This window comes from Bubalus bubalis, chromosome 9, assembly GCF_019923935.1.
Source record: "Bubalus bubalis isolate 160015118507 breed Murrah chromosome 9, NDDB_SH_1, whole genome shotgun sequence".
NCBI classification, from domain to species: Eukaryota; Metazoa; Chordata; class Mammalia; order Artiodactyla; family Bovidae; genus Bubalus; species Bubalus bubalis.
The window spans coordinates 51,316,180-51,336,110 of record NC_059165.1 but is presented as its reverse complement, the minus strand read 5'-3'; the positions used below and the strand labels follow the sequence as shown (position 1 = coordinate 51,336,110).

At 38.9% G+C, this 19,931-nt stretch overlaps 1 protein-coding gene across 8 annotated transcripts in view; it reads left to right on the top strand.

Annotated features, from left to right (window-relative positions):
• FBXO38 (F-box protein 38) overlaps window positions 1–19,931 on the top strand; it is a 65,544-nt gene that overhangs the window by 38,200 nt on the left and 7,413 nt on the right. For 2 of the 8 annotated variants that reach the window (XM_025292455.3, XM_025292459.3), the window contains 4 exons: window positions 10,569–10,688; window positions 12,216–12,395; window positions 13,948–14,718; window positions 19,803–19,903. In XM_025292455.3, the coding sequence (XP_025148240.1) occupies window positions 10,569–10,688; window positions 12,216–12,395; window positions 13,948–14,718; window positions 19,803–19,903 (1,172 nt within the window). The remainder of the gene's footprint in view (window positions 1–10,568; window positions 10,689–12,215; window positions 12,396–13,947; window positions 14,719–19,802; window positions 19,904–19,931) is intronic. The other 6 variants (XM_006052692.4, XM_006052691.4, XM_006052690.4 and 3 more) reach the window with 6 other exon arrangements.

The window sequence follows — 19,931 nt, the reverse complement described above, 5'->3', positions numbered from 1 at the left end:
TGTTGAGCATCTTTTCATGTGTTGGCTAGCTATCTATATGTCTTCTTTGGAGAAATGTCTGTTTGGTTCTTTGGCCCATTTTTTGTTTGGGTCGTTTATTTTTCTGGTATTGAGCTGCATGAGCTCTTGTATATTTTTTGAGATTAAATCTTTGTTAGTTGCTTGGTTTACTGTTATTTTCTCCCATTCTGAAGGCTGTCTTTTCATCTTGCTTATAGTTTCCTTTGTTGTGCAGAAGCTTTTAAGTTTAATTAGGTCCCATTTGTTTATTTTTGCTTAAAAGGTGGGTCATAGAGGATCCTGCTGTGATTTATGTCAGAGAGTGTTTTTCCTATGCTTTCCTCTAGGAGTTTTATAGTTTCTCGTCTTATATTTAGATCTTTAATCCATTTTGAGTTTATTTTTGTGTATGGTGTTAGAAAGTGTTCTAGTTTCATTCTTTTACAAGTGGTTGACCAGTTTTCCCAACACCACTTGTTAAAGAAATTGTTTTTACTCCACTGTATATTCTTGCCTCCTTTGTCAAAGATAAGGTGTCCATAGGTGCATGGATTTATCTCTGGGCTTTCTATTTTGTTCCATTGATCTATATTTCTGTCTTTGTGCCAGTACCATACTGTCTTGATGCCTGTAGCTTTGTAGTATAGTCTGAAGTCAGGCAGGTTGATTCCTCCAGTTCCATTCTTCTTTCTCAAGATTGCTTTGGCTGTTTGAAGTTTTTTGTATTTCCATACAAATTGTGAAATTACTTTTTCTAGTTCTGTGAAAAATACTGTTGGTAGCTCGATAGGGATTGCATTGAATCTATAGATTGCTTTGGGTTTATACTTATTTTCACTACATTGATTCTTCTGACCCATCAACATGGTATATTTCTTCAACTATTTGTGTCATCTTTGATTTCTTTCATCAGTGTTTTATAGTTTTCTATATATAGGTCTTTTTGTTTCTTTAGGTAGATTGATTCCTAAGTATTTTATTATTTTCTTTGCAATGGTGAATGGAATTGTTTCCTTAATTTCTGTTTCTGTTTTCTCTGTTAGTGTATAGGAATGCAAGGGATTTCTGTGTATTAATTTTATATCCTACAACTTTACTATATTCATTGATTAGCTCTAGTAATTTTCTGGTGGTGTATTTAGGGTTTTCTATATAGAGGATAATGTCATCTGCAAACAGTGAGAGTTTTATTTCTTCTTTTCCAATCTGGATTCCTCTTATTTCTTTTTCTTCTCTGATAGCTGTGGCTAAAACTTCCAAAACCATGTTGAATAATAGTGGTGAGAGTGGGCACCCTTGTCTTGTTCCTGACTTTAGGGGGAATGCTTTCAGTTTTTCTCCATTGAGGATAATGTTTGCTGTGGTTTTATCATATATGGCTTTTATTATGTTGAGGTATTTTCCTTCTGTGCCTGCTTTCTGGAGGGTTTTTATCTGCATCTATTGAAATAATCATATGGTTTTTATCTTTCAATTTGTTGATGTGGTGTATCACATTGATTGATTTGTGAATATTGAAGAATCCTTGCATCCCTGGGATAAAGCCCACTTGGTCATAACGTATGAACTTTTTAATATGTTGTTGGATTCTGTTTGCTAGAAGTTTTTGAGGATTTTTGCATCTATGTTCATCTGTGATATTGGCCTGTAGTTTTCTTTTTTTGTGGCATCTTTGTCTGGTTTTGGTATTAGGGTGATGTTGGCCTCATAGAATGAGTTTGGCAGTTTTGCTTTCCTCTGCAGTTTTCTTGACGAGTTTGAGTAGGATAGGTGTTAGCTCTTCTCTGAATTTTTGGTAGACTTCACCTGTGAAGCCATCTGGCCCTGGGCTTTTGTTTGTTGAAAGATTTTTGATTACAGTTTCGATTTCCATGCTTGTGATTGGTCTGTTAAGATTTTCTGTTTCTTCCTGGTTCAGTTTTGGAAGGTTATACTTTTCTAAGAATTCATCCATTTCTTCCAAGTTGTCCTTTTAATTGTCATGTAGTTGCTGATAGTAATCTCTTATGATCCTTTGTATTTGTGTTGTCTGTTGTGATTTCTCCATTTTCATTTCTAAGTTTGTTGATTTGATTCTTCTCCTTTTTTTCTTGATGAGTTTGGCTAATGGTTTGTCTATTTTATTTATTTTCTCAGAGAACCAGCTTTTAGTTCTGTTGATTTTTGCTATAGCCTCTTTTGTTTCTTTTTCATTTATTTCTGCCCTAATTTTTATTATTTCTTTCCTTCTGCTAACCCTGGGGTTCCTCATTTCTTCTTTTTCTAGTTGCTGTAGGTGTAAAGTTAGGTTATTTATTTGATTTTTCTCTTGTTTCTTGAGGTAAGCTTGTATTGCTATGAACCTTCCCCTTAGCACTGCTTTTACTGAATCCCACAGGTTTTGGGTTGTCGTGTTTTCATTTTCATTCGTTTCTATGCATAGTTTGATTTCTTTTATTATTTCTTCTATGATTTGTTGATTATTCAGAAGCGTGTTGTTTAGCCTCCATATGTTTGTATTTTTAATAGTTTTTTTCCTGTAGTTGACATCTAATCTTACTGCATTGTGATCAGAAAAGATGCTTGAAATTATTTCAATGTTTTTGAATTTACCAAGGCTAGATTTATGCCCCAGGATGTGATCTGTCCTGGAGAATGTTCTGTGTGTACTTGAGAAGAAGGTAAAATTCATTGTTTGGGGGTGAAATGTCTTACAGATATCAATTAGGTCTAACTGGTCCACTGTATCATTTAAAGTTTGTGTTTCCTTCCTAATTTTCTGTTTAGTTGATCTATCCATAGGTGTGAGTGGGGTATTAAAGTCTCCCACTATTAACATGTTACTGTTAATTTCCCCTTTCATACTTGTTAGCATTTGCCTTACATGTTGCGGTACACCTGTGTTGGGTGCATATATCTTTATAATTGTTATATCTTCTTCTCAGATTGATCCTTTGATCATTATGTAGTGTCCTTCTTTGTCTCTTTTCATGGCCTTTATTTCAAAGTTTATTTTATCTGATACGAGTATTACTACTCCTGCTTTCTTTTGGTCTCCATTTGCATGAAATATCTTTTTCCAGCCCTTCACTTTCAGTCTGTATGTGTCCCTTGTTTTGAGGTGGGTCTCTTGTAGACAGAATATATAGGGGTCTTGTTTTTGTATCTCTTCAGCCAGTACCTTGTCTTTTGGTTGGGGCATTCAGCCCATTTACATTTAAAGTTATTATTTGTATGATCCCATTGCCATTTACTTTGTTGTTTTGGGTTTGAGTTTATAATAAACCTTTTCTGTGTTTCCTTTCTAGAGAAGATCCTTTAGCATTTGTTGAAGAGCTGGTTTGGTGGTGTTGAATTCTCTCAGCTTTTGCTTGTCTGTAAAGCTTTTGGTTTCTCCTTCATATTTGAATCAGATGCTTGCTGAGTATAGTAATCTGGGTTGTAGATTTTTCTCTTTCATGACTTTAAGTATGTCCTGCCATTCCCTTCTGGCCTGAAGAGTTTCTGTTGAAAGATCAGCTGTTATCCTTATGGGGATCCTCTTGTGTGTTATTTGTTGCTTTTCCCTTACTGCTTTTAATATTGGCTCTTTGTGTTTGATCTTCATTAATTTGATTAATATGTGTCTTGGGGTGTTTCACCTTAGGTTTATCCTGTTTGGGACTCCCTGGGTTTCTTGGGCTTGGGTGGCTATTTCCTTCCCCATTTTAGGGAAGTTTTCAACTATTATCTCCTCAAGTTTTTTTCTCATGCCCTTTCTTTTTGTCTTCTTCTTGGACACCTGATTTGAATGTTAGGGTGTTTAACATTGTCCCAGAGGTCTCTGAGGTTGTCCTCATTTCTTTTAAGTCTTTTTTTCTTTTTTCCTCTCTGCTTCATTTATTTCCATCAATCTATCTTCCACCTCACTTATCCTGTCTTCTGCCTCAGTTATTCTACTGTTGGTTCCCTCCAGAGTGCTTTTGATCTCAGTTATTGTATTATTCATTAATGATTGACTCTTTTTTATTTCTTCTAGGTCCTTGTTAAACATTTCTTGTATCTTCTCAATCCTTGTCTCTAGTCTATTTATCTGTAACTCCATTTTGTTTTCAAGATGTTGGATCATCTTTACTATCATTATTCTGAATTCTTTTTCAGGTAGACTCCCTATTTCCTCCTCTTTTGTTTAGTTTGGTGGGCATTTATTATGTTCCTTTACCTGTTGAATATTTCTCTGCCTTTTCATTTTGCTTAGATTGCTGTGTTTAGGGTGGCCTTTCCGTAGGCTGGAAGTTTATGATTCCTCTTTATTGTGGATCTTGCTCCCTGTGGGTGGGATTGGACTAGTGGCTTGTCAAGCTTTCCTGGTTAGGGGAGCTTGCGTCTGTGTTCTGGTGGGTGGAGCTGGATCTCTTTTTTCTAGAGTGCAGTGAAGTGTCCAGTAGTGAATTTTGAAGTGTCTGGATTTGGCAAGGCTTTGGGCAGTCTATATTTTAATGTTCAGGGCTATGTTCCTGTGTTGCTAGAGAATTAGTGTGGCATGTCTTACTCTGGATCTTGTTGGCTCTTGGGTGGAGCTTGGTTTTTAGTGTAGGTATGGAGGCTTTTGGATGAGCTTTTGTCTATTAATGTTCCCTGGAATCAGGAGTTCTCTAATGTTCTCAAGTTTTGGATTTAAGCCTCCTACCTCTGGCTTTCAGTCTTGTTCTTACAGTAGCCTCAAGACTTCTCCATCCATACAGCACAGATGATAAAACATCTAAGTTAATGGTGAAATAATTTTCCACAGTGAGGGACACCCAAGAGGTTCAGAGTTACATGGAGAAGAAAAGAGGGAGGAAGGAGGTAGATGTGACCAGGAGGAGAAGACAGGGAGTCAAAAGGGGAGAGAGCAGTCTAGCCAGTAATCAGTTCCCTAAGTGTTCCAGCCTGGAGCACCCAGAGAGATTCACAGAGTTAAGTAGAGAAGAGAAGGGGGAGGGAGGAGATAGAGGTGACCTAGACGAGAAAAGGGAGCGTCAAAGGGGAGAGAGCAATCAAGCCAGTAATCACACCCCCAAGTGGAAATGGATACTGAAGATTAGATTCTTAAAAGTACAAAATTGATAACAAATACCAAAAAGCAACGATTAAGAATCTAGATAGAGGTTAAACTCTCAAAAATACAATATTTTAAAAAAAAAATCAGTCATAGAAATTATATATATATATGAAATTTGCTTTAAAAATAAGGTCCTTTTTTTTTTGCAAGGTAATAGTAGGTTATAAAAATGAAAATTAAAGGAATAGTAAAGAACTTTAAAAAAAATTTTTTTGATGATAACAATAAAAATATTTATAGGAATTTCTCTGGAGCTGTTGTGGGCAGTGTGGAGTCAGTTCAGTTTCATATAGTTCCTTGTTCCACCTTGTACTTCTCAAGGTCTCTATAAGCCCCTTCCAATGCTTTGTTGATGTTTACTACAGGGTTTTAATCTTTTGCATCTGTCACTTCCAGAGTCACTTCCACCTCTTTCTTTATTTTGGCTTCCTGTTTGTAAGTCTCTTCAGTGTCTAATTTCTGTCCTGACACAAGGGGGCCAAGGTGTTCACTTATTTAGGCTCACTTGTTCGGAGGAGGAACACTGCAAACAAGTATCACTGGCATGTGTGGGGAGTGCTCACAGTGTATGGACCACACTGGGTTTTCCCCAGCTCACTGTGGCCTGTGCTTTCCGGGTCTACACTGCTCAGACTCTAGGTTGCTCTGCAGGAATACTGTCCAAAGCTGGCTCTGAGTTTTATGCACTTCCCAGGTCTGAGCTGCTCAGGTTCGGGTTCTCGGGTACTCTGCAAAGGCACAGACTCACTTGGGCATGCGTTTTATGCCCTTCCCAGGTCCCAACAGCTCAGGTGACCAGGTGCTTGGTGAGCGCACTGTCCCAGGTGGACTATGCATCTTAATCACCTCCCTGGTCCCCCCCACTCAGTTTCCCAGGGGTGCCGCAAGAGCACTGTCTCAGATGTGCTTTGTATCTCCTCTGGGGAGCTGATCTCAGGCTGTGACCCTACTGGCAGATGTCAGGCCTCCAGGATCCTAGGAAGACGTGGTTAGCAACTGGGAGCCTGCTCACAGTTTGGTGGAAGATGCAGTATCTGGGGTCAAGATTGCCCCTTGCCTTCTGGCTCTGGCTGTTGCATACCTGCCTCTCTGCCTCTGGCAGGGGGGCAGGTCTGTATGCAGCCAGCTAGCTCTCCTTTGGTATTCATTCAATCCTTTGTTCTGTGAGAGGGCCAGGTTAGAGATGTTCACGGGGAAGTTCTCTTTTTTTTTCTCTCTCTCTCTTGCTATCCCACAGTTTGGGTTGCTATCTCACATTAGCTCCCTCAGATTGTCCTCAGGGCATTCAGGCCTGGTCCTTACACTAAGCATGCAGCCCAAGCCTCCCTGTGTAGCCCCCCCTCACCCCCTCACTGGTAGCAGACACAAGCATCTGGGCTACTTCTCCACTGGGAGTTGCGTTTAGGCGCATATTCTGTGGGTTCTTTTTTTTTTCCTCCTGGTTATATTGCCCTGTGAGATTCCAAAACTGCCCACAGACCCTCCGGTGAGAGGGATTCCTGCTGTTTGGAAACTTCTCCTTCACTACAACTCCCTCCCCAGGATGGGTTTCCATCCCTAACTCTTTTGACTCTCTTTTGTCTTTTATATTTTGTCCTATCTCCTTTCAAAGAGAATGGGCAGCCTCTCTGGGTGCCTGGTGTCCTCCACCAGCGTTCAGAAGTTGTTTTGTGGAAGTTGCTCAGCATTCAAATGATCTTTTGATGATTTTGTTGGGGAGAAAGTGGTTTCCCCATCCTGTTCCTCTGCCATCTTGCCTGTCTTTCCCAAGATATTATCCTTTCTTTGCTTTATACCACCACCTACCTACTCTCTCCAACATGGAATCTTCAGTAAGTTCTGTTGACTGTCTCTAAAACATCTCCCCAGTCTATCTACATTCTTCTTCCTCATTGTACCAGACCTTTTTTTACCTAAATGTTTTAATAGCTTTTACAGCAAAATTAGTTCTTAAAGTAGGCAGGGCAATTTTTAAAAAACAAATACAGGCAATGTTACTTCCTTTTGTAAAACTTTCTGACAGCTCCCCTCTGCCTTAGAATAAATCTAGTTTCTTAATTTGGGCCATAAAGTGCTACATAATCTGGCTTGTTCTCACCTTGTACTACTCCCCACTTCACACACTGTGCTTGAATGTGCCAAACTGGCATCATCTGTTGTACTAACTGCTGCCTCTTCATAGAATGTCCTCCCCTCCATCTTTGCATGGCTGGCTGCTGCTTGATATGTAGGTCTTAGCTTAAATATTAATTTCAGAGCTGTCTTTCCTTACCACCTTAATCTTTTTTTTTCACTTGAGGTATAATTGACACTATTTGTACATATTGCAAAATGATCACAATAAGTTTAGTAAACATCAGTCACCATACATAGTTTTTTACTATGATGAGAAATTTTAATCTCTTCTCTCAGCAATTTTCAAATATGCAATAAGGTATTAATAAATATAGTCTGCATGCTGTGTGTTACATTTCCATGACTTATTGAACCTTTTGATCACCTTACCACTTTCAGTTCAGTTCAGTTCAGTCACTCAGTCATGTCCGACTCTTTGCGACCCCATGAATCTCAGCACATCAGGCCTCCCTGTCCATCACCAACTCCCAGAGTTCACTCAGACGCACGTCCATTGAGTCAGTGATGCCATCCAGCCATCTCATCCTCTGTCATCCCCTTCTCCTCCTGCCCCCAATCCCTCCCAGCATCAGAGTCTTTTCCAATGAGTCAGTTCTTTGCAGGAGGTGGCCAAAGTACTGAAGTTTCAGCTTTAGCATCATTCCTTCCAAAGAAATCCCAGGACTGATCTCCTTCAGAATGGACTGGTTGGATCTCCTTGCAGTCCAAGGGACTCTCAAGAGTCTTCTCCAACACCACAGTTCAAAGGCATCAATTCTTCAGCACTCAGCTTTCTTCATAGTCCAACTCTCACATCCATACATGACCACTGGAAAAACCATAGCCTTGACTAGACGGACCTTTGTTGGCAAAGTAATGTCTCTGCTTTTGAATATGCTATCTAGGTTGGTCATAACTTTGCTTCCAAGGAGTAAGCGTCTTTTAATTTCCCACTTTAAGTGCCACTAATTCGTTCTCTTTTATATCACCCTCTTTTAATTTTATTTTCTGATATTTTTATTGTTGGCTAAATAATTTTACTAAAAATTTTTTTCTTCCCCAACTAAACTCCATGAGATTAAAGATACTGACTATAACTACTGTCTTTTAGCACCTAGGAACAGTAACACATTGTAGTAAAGCTCTAGATAAATATTCAGTGAATGAGTGCAATTAAAGAAGTTTAAAATAACTTTGGGGTATTTATAGTATTTCCACAGGTTATTGTGGCAACCTAAAAAGCAATTGCTAAACAGCTTTGGAAATCTTACCACATAGATAGAAGAATGTAGTTCTGTCCTAGTGGTTTTCTTCGGCCCATAAGAGGCAGTTTTAAGCTTTTCACAGTCTGGGACCCAGGCTACCTTTTTAACTTCCTTTCCTCTTTCACACCCTTACTGCAGCTCAAACTCTTGTTCTTTTTATCACTGACCTACTTACTCTTCTGGAAAATGTTACGTGCTTCCTAGTATATATGAAATATCACTCCATCTCAGTGAAACCTTCTCTGTCCAACAGGAGACTTAACAACTGCTTTTTTGTCCATGTTCCCTTTACTTGGACTGTTCTAGCACTTAATGAGTATGTATTGTGCTGTGCTTAGTCGCTCTGTCATGTCCAACTCTTTGCAACTCCATGGACTGTGGCCCACCAACCTCCATGGGATTCTCCAGGCAAGAATACTGGAGTAGGTTGCCTTGCCTTGACCTTATTTTATACGTCTTGACATTTCTGCTAGAAGGTGTGCATTCTCTGAGAGCAGGGACTATAAATTTTCTACCTACTCATCATCCATGTTTTTTATCAGGCTTTGGAAATGGACCTCATTTCAAATCCCCTTAAATTGCTAACCCTTCTAAGCCTCAGTTTCCTCAACTGCAAAAATGAGACTAGTAATAATACCCTCATAAGATTGCTAGAAGAAATAACTAATGTATTTGAGGGCATTTAACACAGAGCCAGACATAGTATATGTATGCAGTAATTACTAGCTGCTATTTATAACTGTTCTTGAGAATTGAATGAAAGAAGCAAATTGATTGACATTTATCATGTAATATTTCTTGACAAGGTCAGTCCTTTTTTTTTTGGCCCTAAATGAAGTGTAGAAGCTAGAGTTGGGCAAGAGTTTGGGATGGGAGGCTAAACATGAGGGGAAATGAGGAAAAACCAAAGCAAACCCCAGTGTCCCTCTGAAATCTCAGACCTCTCTGCTGTATATTCCAGTAGCATTTATCTGAATAGTATGTTTCTGGCATACTCATATTTTACCTTGTTTCTTTGTTGACTGTATGAATTTTTCTTGTCTCCTTAAATAGATTTAGTTCTTTCAGGAACAGTATCTTGTTTTCTTCTGTGTTGGTGTCTTCATTTCATTCAAATGGTTGTTTGATTGGATAGCAGTAGTGTTGCACACCCATAGGTGTTGAGTGGTTCACAGAGTAGACACAGCCTGCCGCCATCTGGGTCCTGGCCATGCTGTAAAAGTAAAGGACACTACTGGTATTGTCCTAATTCAGACTGAGAGCAGGCACCCTAGCTTAGGGGTCGGGAATAAGAGGGTACTGGGGTGAGTGCTTTGAATACAGACTTGAGGGATTTGAATTTAATCTTTTAAAATCTTGAAGCTTATCAGTCTGAAATTATTCAATGTGCTTATCATCTGGAAAAATATAAACATTCCCATTTACTGATAGGCACTAATAGCCTTAGAAGACTTAGATGCAGATTAAACATTTGAATGATGCTAAAATGTTAAAAATTAAACATTTGAATGATGCTAAAAATGTTAAAAAATAGCCTTAGAAGACTTAGATGCAGATTAAACATTTGAATGATGCTAAAAATGTTAAAACTTCCTGTGTTTAATAATCCGTGCTACACATGAGCTGAAAATATGACCATATTCTCTAGACAGCAGAAAAAGAAACAATTTGAGCTTGCCTGCTCAGTGCATCCTGGTTCAGGTGGCAGATACAAGACTAACTTCTTACAAGATGATCATGAGATCTTGCAGTAGCTGGCTGTCACTGCCATCAGACAAATAGCTTAGAGGGAGACAAACAGTTGCTTCGTATAGCCATCCCTAGTAACATCTTCAGGAATGAATAAGTGCTTTCTTCTTTCCGCTATTCCTTTCTCCATCCTTTCACCTTAAAATGGTGGACTTTCTCTACCAAGTAATCCTTTTCCCATCTGTGGTCTCCCCTCCTATAGAATAGGACACTTGTTGATGTCAATAGAATGAAGCACATTCACATGACATTCTTTTAGAATGGGCCTAGTGATCATGAGACTGCTCATTTCTTAATGGTGCCACAGTTTTGCCTGCCATTGTGGTTTTCTTAGACATCTCCTGGTTTTGCTTTGACTGTGGTTATTTTTGTTTAAGCACTGAATGAGATGGAAGACATGGTGCAAGAAGATGGAGAGGTGATGGCCGAGAGTGGACACGAGACTCCAGCTCACAGTCAGGCAGTTGTTCCTGTGGATGTTGACGAGGAGCAAGCAGGTAATCTTGTGACTTCCCACATTCAGGGTTCTAAAAACTAGGGCCTGACGTTAATGAAGAAAGGAAAACACTGAGAATGATGGTTTTTTTTGACATGACAGCTAATGATGTGTTACATGCTATTTATTTTTGACTAGGCTTGTGTTATTTCTTTCTCTGTGTATGTGTGTGTATCTTATTAGTTTGTTTTTTATTTTTTTGTAACTGTGGCAGCAGTTCCTTTTTATTGGTATACACACACGTGTGTGTGTGTGGAGAGAAAAACACTGAAGTTATAAGTAAGAAAATAACCTGATTAAATGTTCTGCTTATTCTCCCTTCATTTTGGTGGGGAGAAGAAGCAGTGGAGAGGTTGATTTGGTATAATAAACAGAACAAGATCTAGCCTCAGTTTGGCACGGGGTCATTTATAGCAGTCATATAATCCAAAAGATTACCTGATATAATCTTTCATCTTTACAGATAGGGAAACTAATATTCTTTCAAAAGTTTGAATGGTTTACTCAAGACCACTCAGCCATTGATCAAGGAACAGAATTGCGATGAGAACTAAAATTTTCTCACTCCTGGTCTGTTCAAATGCTACCTTGCCTTTGAATTGAAAAAATCTTTAACTACCCTTGTTTTAAGTGTCTTACAGAAGCAGTCGCTCACTCAACAAATACTTGAGTGCCTACCCTGTGCCAGGCATTATACAGTATGACAGGAAAAAGACAGGAAAGTTCCCTCACTTGTCAGAGAAAAGTGGGTTGTGAGAGCTGAAGGTCTGCAATGTGTAATGCCAAGCAGACAAAAAATTTTTTGTTGTTGTTTAGTCACCAAGTCGTGTCTGACTATTTGTGACCTTATGGACTGCCAAGCTCCACTGTCCCTGGGATTTCCCGGGCAAGAATACTGCACTGGGTGCCATTTTTTACTCCAGGGGATCTTCCCAACCCAGGGATCGAATCCACGTCTCCTGCATTGGCAGGCGAATTCTTTACCACTGAGCCACCAGGGAAGCCCAAAACATTTTTTACATAAATAATCAAAGAACCAAATTGTAGCATGCATCCAGCCTTTCAAGAACATATCTGTGACATCCAGTGCATTAGACCTGTACTTAGTTAAAGAATGCAGAATTCTCACCAGTCTATAGGTGTCAGAGGCTTGCTTTCATTCAGACATTTGCAAAATTAGGAAAATATCTAGCCTATTTTTCAAATTATTATGAGTATTATTTTTAGGATAATTATGTGACTCTTTCCAACAGTGAAGATCTTAAAGGGAGATGCCATATGCTCTTCTACTTTAATTTTCCTTTATAATGTTGGGTGGTATATTAGTCATACTTAATGTTTACATAATGCTTTAGAGTTAAAGTGTTTTCACAGTGTCTCATCCAAGTATACGTGCATGAAAATGAGTGATCAGGGAGGTTTCATAGAGCCAAAGCATCTCTCTGATCCCAAAATACTGGAACAATATTTTGAGTGAAAGCCTTTCTTGGGCAAAAATTAACTGTTAAGCCTTTGCTGTTTGTTTTAGGACCCAGTGGTCTTCAGCGTGTAGTGAAACCAACCCCAATTACTGTTCATGACTCAGAGAGTGATGATGAAGAAGACAGTCTAGAACTCCAAGAAGTCTGGATTCCTAAGAATGGTGCCCGGCGTTTCTCTGAGCGTGAAGAAAAAACCGGAGAGTCTTTGCAGTCCAGGGAATTATCAGGTGAGAGACTGTGTCTTACTCTGACCTGTTAGGGAGTCACCATGAGAACGGACACACTGGTCTTTACATACTGTGTCCCTACCACAGCTTGTGGTACAGTTGACATATCCTTACGAAATGTGACAGGGGGCAAGAAAGGCAGCAGAGCAAGCAAGAGAGGAAAATCTGGGTGGCACTTCCAGGGGTGAGTGCAGCATAAGAATATTGTGGAATTGGGGCTCAGGGAAGAGAAGATGTGAGGATTGTCAGTCCCATAGTGGAGGCTTTAGGAAGGTGTGGCATCAGAGTATCAGGGATTAGTGAGGGGCCTATGCCTCACGTAAAAGATGACAACCGAGTCATCTAGAACAGTGAAGAACAACCATTCCCCAGGTGGTCATCTGTCCACTTGTGCTTATTTAGCAAATGTTGGTGGTTAGTTTGGTGCTTGAGGAACTCCTGAAGTATGTTCTTATAATCCCTTGTTTCCCTTTAAATCCAGTCTACAACCTTCTGCCATTTGCCTCACCAAGAAACTTTAATTCTGTTAACTTTTAGGTTTATACTTCTTTCCTTGGTCTTCCCTTCTATTTCTTAAAACCATATGCTTACCATTTTCTGCAAAGAATGAGGTTTTTTTAAATTGTCCACTTATTTTTCCTTGAAGACCCTATTCCTTAATGTATCTGAATGTTTAGTATATATGTGTATACATTTAACACCGAATCTGAAATATACACACATTTCTGTGTATGGTAAGCTCAGTTCTTTAGACTTGGAATAACTTACTAACCACTAACTGATTACTCACTTTTTACTTTATTCCTTTTAAGAAATTCAGATTTATCTTTACACTTATTTAAAGGAGCTTTTATGGACACTGACATTTAGGAAAAGTCATGTGACCAGCTGACTAATCTAATGTTTCCTAGAAAGTTTAATTTCTGAATTTAGAAACCAGATTTTGTGTCAGCCAGACAAAACCTAATATAAGTATGCTTTTGTATATTCATTCAGCCTTACTGTGCCCACAGGTACTGTGTTAGGTGTTGTGAGGGGTGAGATGAATGAATCTTGACCTCTCTCTATTTCCCTCCCACTGTCGGGAACCTCTAGTCTGGTTGAAGAGTCAGGTCAGAAACAGATTCTATTTTAGGGCATGTACTGTGGTGGCTCTGGGGTGGGAGTGCTGAAGAGATTGAGCAGATGTCCAAAGCCCCCCCCCTCCCCCCAAAAAAAAACTGGTGAGAATAAAGGCTCCTAGGTAATAAGACAGGGGTATATTCAAAGAAAAGTTTGGGTGGGGGTATAGAATGTTTATAGAGGGGACAAGAATGGAAGGTTAGTTTGCAATTAGGTCATGACAAGCCTTGACAGCTGATCTCAAGAGTGTTAATCAGGTAGGCACTAGAGAGCCATAAAGAACTCTTGAGCAGCTGAGTGATGTGGTCACCATTATGCCTTAGGAAAATTAGTGTACATTGTTTCCTGTTCCAGATTTACTCTTACCTTTTGTCCAGAATTTGTACTGAAATCTTTTCTTTTCCTCGGGCCATTCTTCTTTTTCTGTAAGCAGTAAGTGGAAAAGGCAAGACTCCACTTCGAAAGAGGTACAACTCCCATCAGATGGGCCAGTCGAAGCAGTTTCCTCTCGAGGAAAGCAGCTGTGAGAAAGGCTGTCAGGTCACCAGTGAGCAGATCAAAGCCGATATGAAAGCAGCTAGGGATATACCTGAAAAGAAAAAAAACAAGGATGTTTATCCCAGCTGCAGCAGCACCACCGCCAGCACAGTGGGAAACTCCAGCTCACACAGCACTGCTTCTCAAAGCCCCGACTTTGTAAGGACGGTGAACAGCAGCGGCTCTTCCGAGCCTAGCCCTACAGAAGTGGATGTGTCCAGGCAGTGTGTCTGCTCCCCCGGTGGGTCAGAGGACTCTGAGGCCATGGAGGAGGGAGATGCAGAGAGTTCTGTCTGCCCCAGATGCTGCTGTCACAGGCCCCAGGAATCCCAAAGGAGAACTAGCAGGTGTTCTGATGAGGAACGTCCTTCAACCAGCCGAGCCTGTGTTGTGAATGGCCCGGATGGTACGAGATCCGCCTTTTCCTTTAGGACTCTGCCACAAGGGGGGTCTTCAGGCCCAGCACATGATGAGAGGACTAATGGGAGTGGCTCTGGGGCTACAGGTGAGGACAGGAGGGGGAGCTCCCAGCCTGAGCGCTGTGACGTGCAGTCTAATGAAGACTACCCTCGGAGGCCCCTAACAAGGGCCAGGAGCAGACTCTCCCATGTACCGCTGGTATCTGAGTCAGGTATGACAATGCTGCCAGGAGTAGCTACTGCAGGTTAGCACCAGAGAAGAGCATCTGCTCATCCTAAAAGTTTTCTTACATAAAGCCAGTTTGGCAAGTTGATTTCTGTGTTTGGGTTCTATGATCATATAGATCTTGAGCTAATTTTCAGCAGTGGGATGGGAGTGGGGAGTGGGGCTGGCATGTAAAACAGCCTGTAAGATATCCAGGCAAGAAAAGCTTAGATAGTTATGCTTCTAAAAAAAGTATAATTGTGTATATGTATTGACCTTAAATACTGTACTGATTCTGATGTCTTATTCCCAATATATAAACTCTGCTCCCATTCCACATTCAGAAGTCTTAACTTTTAAGACTTAACTAGTTAAGTTTTAAAACCTTAGCCAAAAGGTAAGGACTGTAAGTTGTTGGGGCTGGGGGAGCACAGCATATGGGTATACCCCTATATCTGCTTCTGCAGTATTTAGTAATTTTTTTCCAAAGTCTAGTTTTGTTTCCAGTCAGGTTTGCCAGGAGATAAGCAGGTAAGTAAGTGGATTAGCTGAGAATTATTTTGATGAAGAAATATTCAAGATGTACATATGTATACAGTTTCATTAATATTTATTTGTATGCCAAGGCATTGAATTTGGTAGGGGTAAAGCACATTTCTTAATTATAATTCTGTTTATATTTCTGATCTCATTTTTAAATACTCTCTGCTGCCTTTATTAAGTTGTATATAGCTGTCAATGAATAATAATACATTTTATTTTCTCTAAGTCTCACTCAATTTTAAAATCTTTACATCAACACCCAGCACAAAGTACCTTTTTATATACTAAGTAGAGTTGATTAAATCATGTGGAGTTAAACTAACAAAAGCAAGCTTTCGTAAGATAAATATGAGACCTTACTTATGTACTGTTATCAGTCATAAACTCAAAGTATATGAGTTTTATTTGAAGATTTTATTATGCTTTGCAAACATTAGTTCTGCCATGATGAAAATACTTTTCCCAGCTTGAATTTTAAATGCTTTTTATCTTTTTTAATACATAACATGGATTTACCATTTTAATCATTTTGTAGTATATAGCTTATTAGCATTAGGTATATTCACATTGTTACGCATCCATCACCACCATCCAGCTCAACTTTTTCATCGTCCCACATTGAAAGTCTGTGCCTGTTAAACAGAAGCACCTCATTAAGACACCCTTTGTTGTATGGTTTTTCATATTTGTAAAGTCAGATCTACATGTTTAGTTTTGTGATATCTTTATTTTTATGCTGTGGAAAGCCTTCCATACACCTGGCTCAGATAATTGTTCACATCTTATCATTCTTTTATTCATGTATTTGTTTATTTTAGTTTAAATCTTTATTATAATCTTTGGGAACTGTTTTTTAATTACAAATTGTCACCTAACTGTCTCAACACTACTTATTGATATCCATCCTCATCATTTTTTTGAAATACTCTTTTATCATGTACTTTGCCTCTGTTGCAGTTTACCTCTTGGCATGAGGTCCTATTCCAGTGTTCTGTCCTCTTTCATTACTCTTTGCAAAATTTCTTTGGTTAGTCATGCATTTATCACTTATTTTTATAGTTTTATAATTTGTCAAGTTGCAGAAACAAACATTCCTATGTTTTGCGTGTAATTCCTTTACATTGATGGACAAAAGATAATGATCAGTTTTTGAGTCTTCCTATTTAGGGACTATTTTTGTCTCCTGTGCCTTGGTAAAGTTTTAAGAGTTGTTATTGTTTTTGGTGGGGGTGGCGGGGGGGGGGAGTTGCCTGTGTTTTTAATATGGGTCCTTCACATTAACCATCTTAGGGGAGGGGGTTTGACTTCTTTGCCTTATGTTCTGTTATTCCCTTTGCCACTTTCTTCTGACTTGTTTCGTGACTAGAACTTTTTCTTAGGTTAAATAATTTACTAGAATTAAATTATATAGTGCTTTTTACTTTTTAGGTAAATTATATCTGTTTTCTTATTGATTTTTTTAAATTCCAATTTGGGAAGACTTATAATGTCTATATTTAATGTGTATAATGTATATGGTAGGTAAATTACTTTTTAATATTTTTAAACACAATACAAATGTTCATTTTCTTTCAATAACAGCTTTTCTGGGGAAATTTCAAACTGCTGAGTTTTAAATTATCCATATCTCTTTTGGGAAGAACAAGTTATGTGGGTGACTTTCAGTTTGCTATTTTTAATCTAGCATGTTTTTTTTTTATCTGTTGGCCATTCTGCTTTAAAAGTTTTAAGGAGAAAAGTCCAAACCAATAAAGGAACAAACATGACTGAGTGTTACAGATATTTTTAAAATCACTTCAAAGAAAATATTTGAGTTTTTAATTTGGTTTTTTATTTACGGCCCTATGTAGTGTTAAAACCATGTTAGAAGTAGTTATTTGTCTTGTGATTTCCTATATTGGGAATAAATGCCTGTAAGTTGTTCTTTTTCTCCTCATTGTATAATGCTTTATAAAATAAATATAAAAATAACTAACTGGATTGTCAAAGAATGGCATTTAGGATGAGTATGATACGGTTCTCATGAATACTAACCTCTTCCTTAACACCCATAACTGCATTGGTCTACTTTTCTGTGTTTCTGTAGCATCTCCACTAATGTCAATTACACTGTGTATTGTAATTCCGTGTTTTACTGTCTATTTTTCCAATAGACTATGAGCTCCAAGAGGGCAGGGACAGTGTCTGCTTGCTCACCATAATATTCCCAGCTTCTAGCACATGTCTTACATGGTATGGGTCTTGAGTGAATAATTATGAACTTAATAAGTGGTAGGAGCCATCATCTGAGGTATGTTGATGCTGGTGGATGTATAAAATCACTAAAGATTGTCCCTAAACAAAGAAGGAGGCATAAGAAAAAAGCACAATGAACTCTGTTTTCTTTTTACATTGGGAAGCATTTGTTTTTCAAGATTATCTACATATAAAATGTGACTTAATTTTATAATTTTTCTTAGAAAACAAACTGCCAATTTGGGTACTCAGGAGAATAGGAAATTTAACTTTGAGCACCATATTCTGATCAGTTGAAGAGTAGGGGAGGGAAACAATCCATGACGGTGAGAGGTTGAAGACTGGAGCATGAAAGGAGAGTGCTGATAGAAGAGCCTTATTTGGACACTGTGATGAAGGAGTGAAAGCAACCCTGTTGTTGCTTTTGTGGTGCTGGGAGAGGGAACCAGGACTTCCTATTGGTTGAAACAGGTGTGTGAAACTTGGCTGTTGTATGAAATGGTGCTGCTGTTAGATTCCCTGTCAGTGAAGATGATTAGGTTATTCATGAAGCTCCTTCAGGAGTACTGTGTAAGCCGGCCTTCAGTGTATCAGTAGTTTTCTTTTCCAGAAACCCAGGGTTTTTGCTTGGGTTCAAAGTCCTTGGAGGAAGTTTGATAGGTAAAAACTCTTGGACTCCCTTCTAGGCTTCAACCAAAGTAGCCGTCTTCAGTTGTTTTGCATAATATTTCACGAAGATTTTGAGTGGTAGAGGAAAGAGTTCTGGTATATTGAAAAGAGAAAAAACCACTTGAACTGGTTGTATAGAGTTCCTGTATAACCCCAGGCCTTTGGGAATTTTCAGTATTTGTACTCTGTTTCCCTTTCTTTGTGGTCTTTCAAGTTAGAAGTGAGAGAGTTACCAAGTGGAATGTTTATAATCTAGTAGTAGTGTGCAATATGGTGGGATTTAATTAATAAATATCAGCCTTACTTCATTCAGTATGTGCTCTGCCACAGAATGACTGTAAATGAAGACAGTGATTTAGTGTCTTGTCTTGGAAAATATATGTGCTTGTTAAGTTTTTGAGATGAATTTTGAACTTGTACTTAAATAATATCAACATGATATTTGATGATTATATAACGAAACTATAATGTTTTAGAACAATTCTAGTAAATGAATTAGAGCCTTACTAGGCAGGGTTTGAAAGTGAAAGTGAAGCATTGGAGAAGGAAATGGCAACCCACTCCAGTGTTCTTGCCTGGAGAATCCCAGGGATGGGGGAGCCTGGTGGGCTGCCATCTATGGGGTTGCACAGAGTCGGACACGACTGAAGTGACGTAGCAGCAGCAGCAGGCAGGCTTTGGCAGATAAGTAATTGCAGGTTTTCTAGCACAGTCGTAAATACCTTGGTAAACTGTTTTCTTTTTCCATGTCTGAGTTTACTTATTTCTACAGCAAGGAGAATAATCTATCTCAGAGGGCTGTTAACAGGAATAAATTAGTTAATATAAGTAAAACCCTGAGAAAAGTGCCTGACACACAGTAAGCGCTCAGTAAATATTTGCTATTATTGTTACTCCATTGATGTATCTGTGATGCTGTCAATCATTCAGTGAATACTGAGTGCCATTTCATTCAATAAATGTTCATTTTAGCTCATCGTTAGCAGCTGACGTTGATACGAAGATGAAATAAGACAATGTTGTTGTCTTCAAGGAGCTTTTAGTTTAAATGGAGAAATAAAACATATACAGGGAATTATAGAACCAGATGTTTGGGGATCCAGGTGACTTATTAGAGCAGGTAGCATTTAAGTTGGACCTTTCAGGGATGGATAGTATTTCATAAATTGAAGTCAGGAAAGGTGGGCAGGAAAAGCTAAAATGATCAATGACTTCAGAGCCATTGGCAATAGGAGATGACTAGGGTATGGCATACCCATAGGGTAAAATTGAGAAAGGTTGGGGCTAAAGTATAGCTCCAAATGTCAGGCATCAATATGTATTCCCTAAGCGGCAGTCAATGATTTAAAGTTGTTTAGCAGGAAATCTGTGAGTTTAATCTTACCAGTAGTATTTAGGATGGGTTGAGTGTCTAGAGATGAGAATGTTGATTAGACTGTTGGAATGGCCCAGGTGTGAAGAGCACAGTGTATATTTGATGTTGGTACGTTTGAGACAGTGGAAGGTTATCATATTTTGGAAGTCATTTGGAAATGGCAGTCTGTTTGTATTCCTTTGAGAATCAAGTAGTAGAATTGAGAGTTGCCTTAATGGAGTTTATACCTATGCATTTGAATGTGTTCTCTTTGAAGGAAAGACAACAAAGCTAAAATTTTAATTTCCTCTCGCCTTTTTTAGAAGTTGCCAAAACAAAGCCACGTCATGCCATGAAGCGGAAGCGGACAGCAGATAAGTCCACCAGTACCAGTGATCCTGTGATTGAGGATGACCATGTGCAGGTGAAGGGGAAAACCTTCACTTACCTTT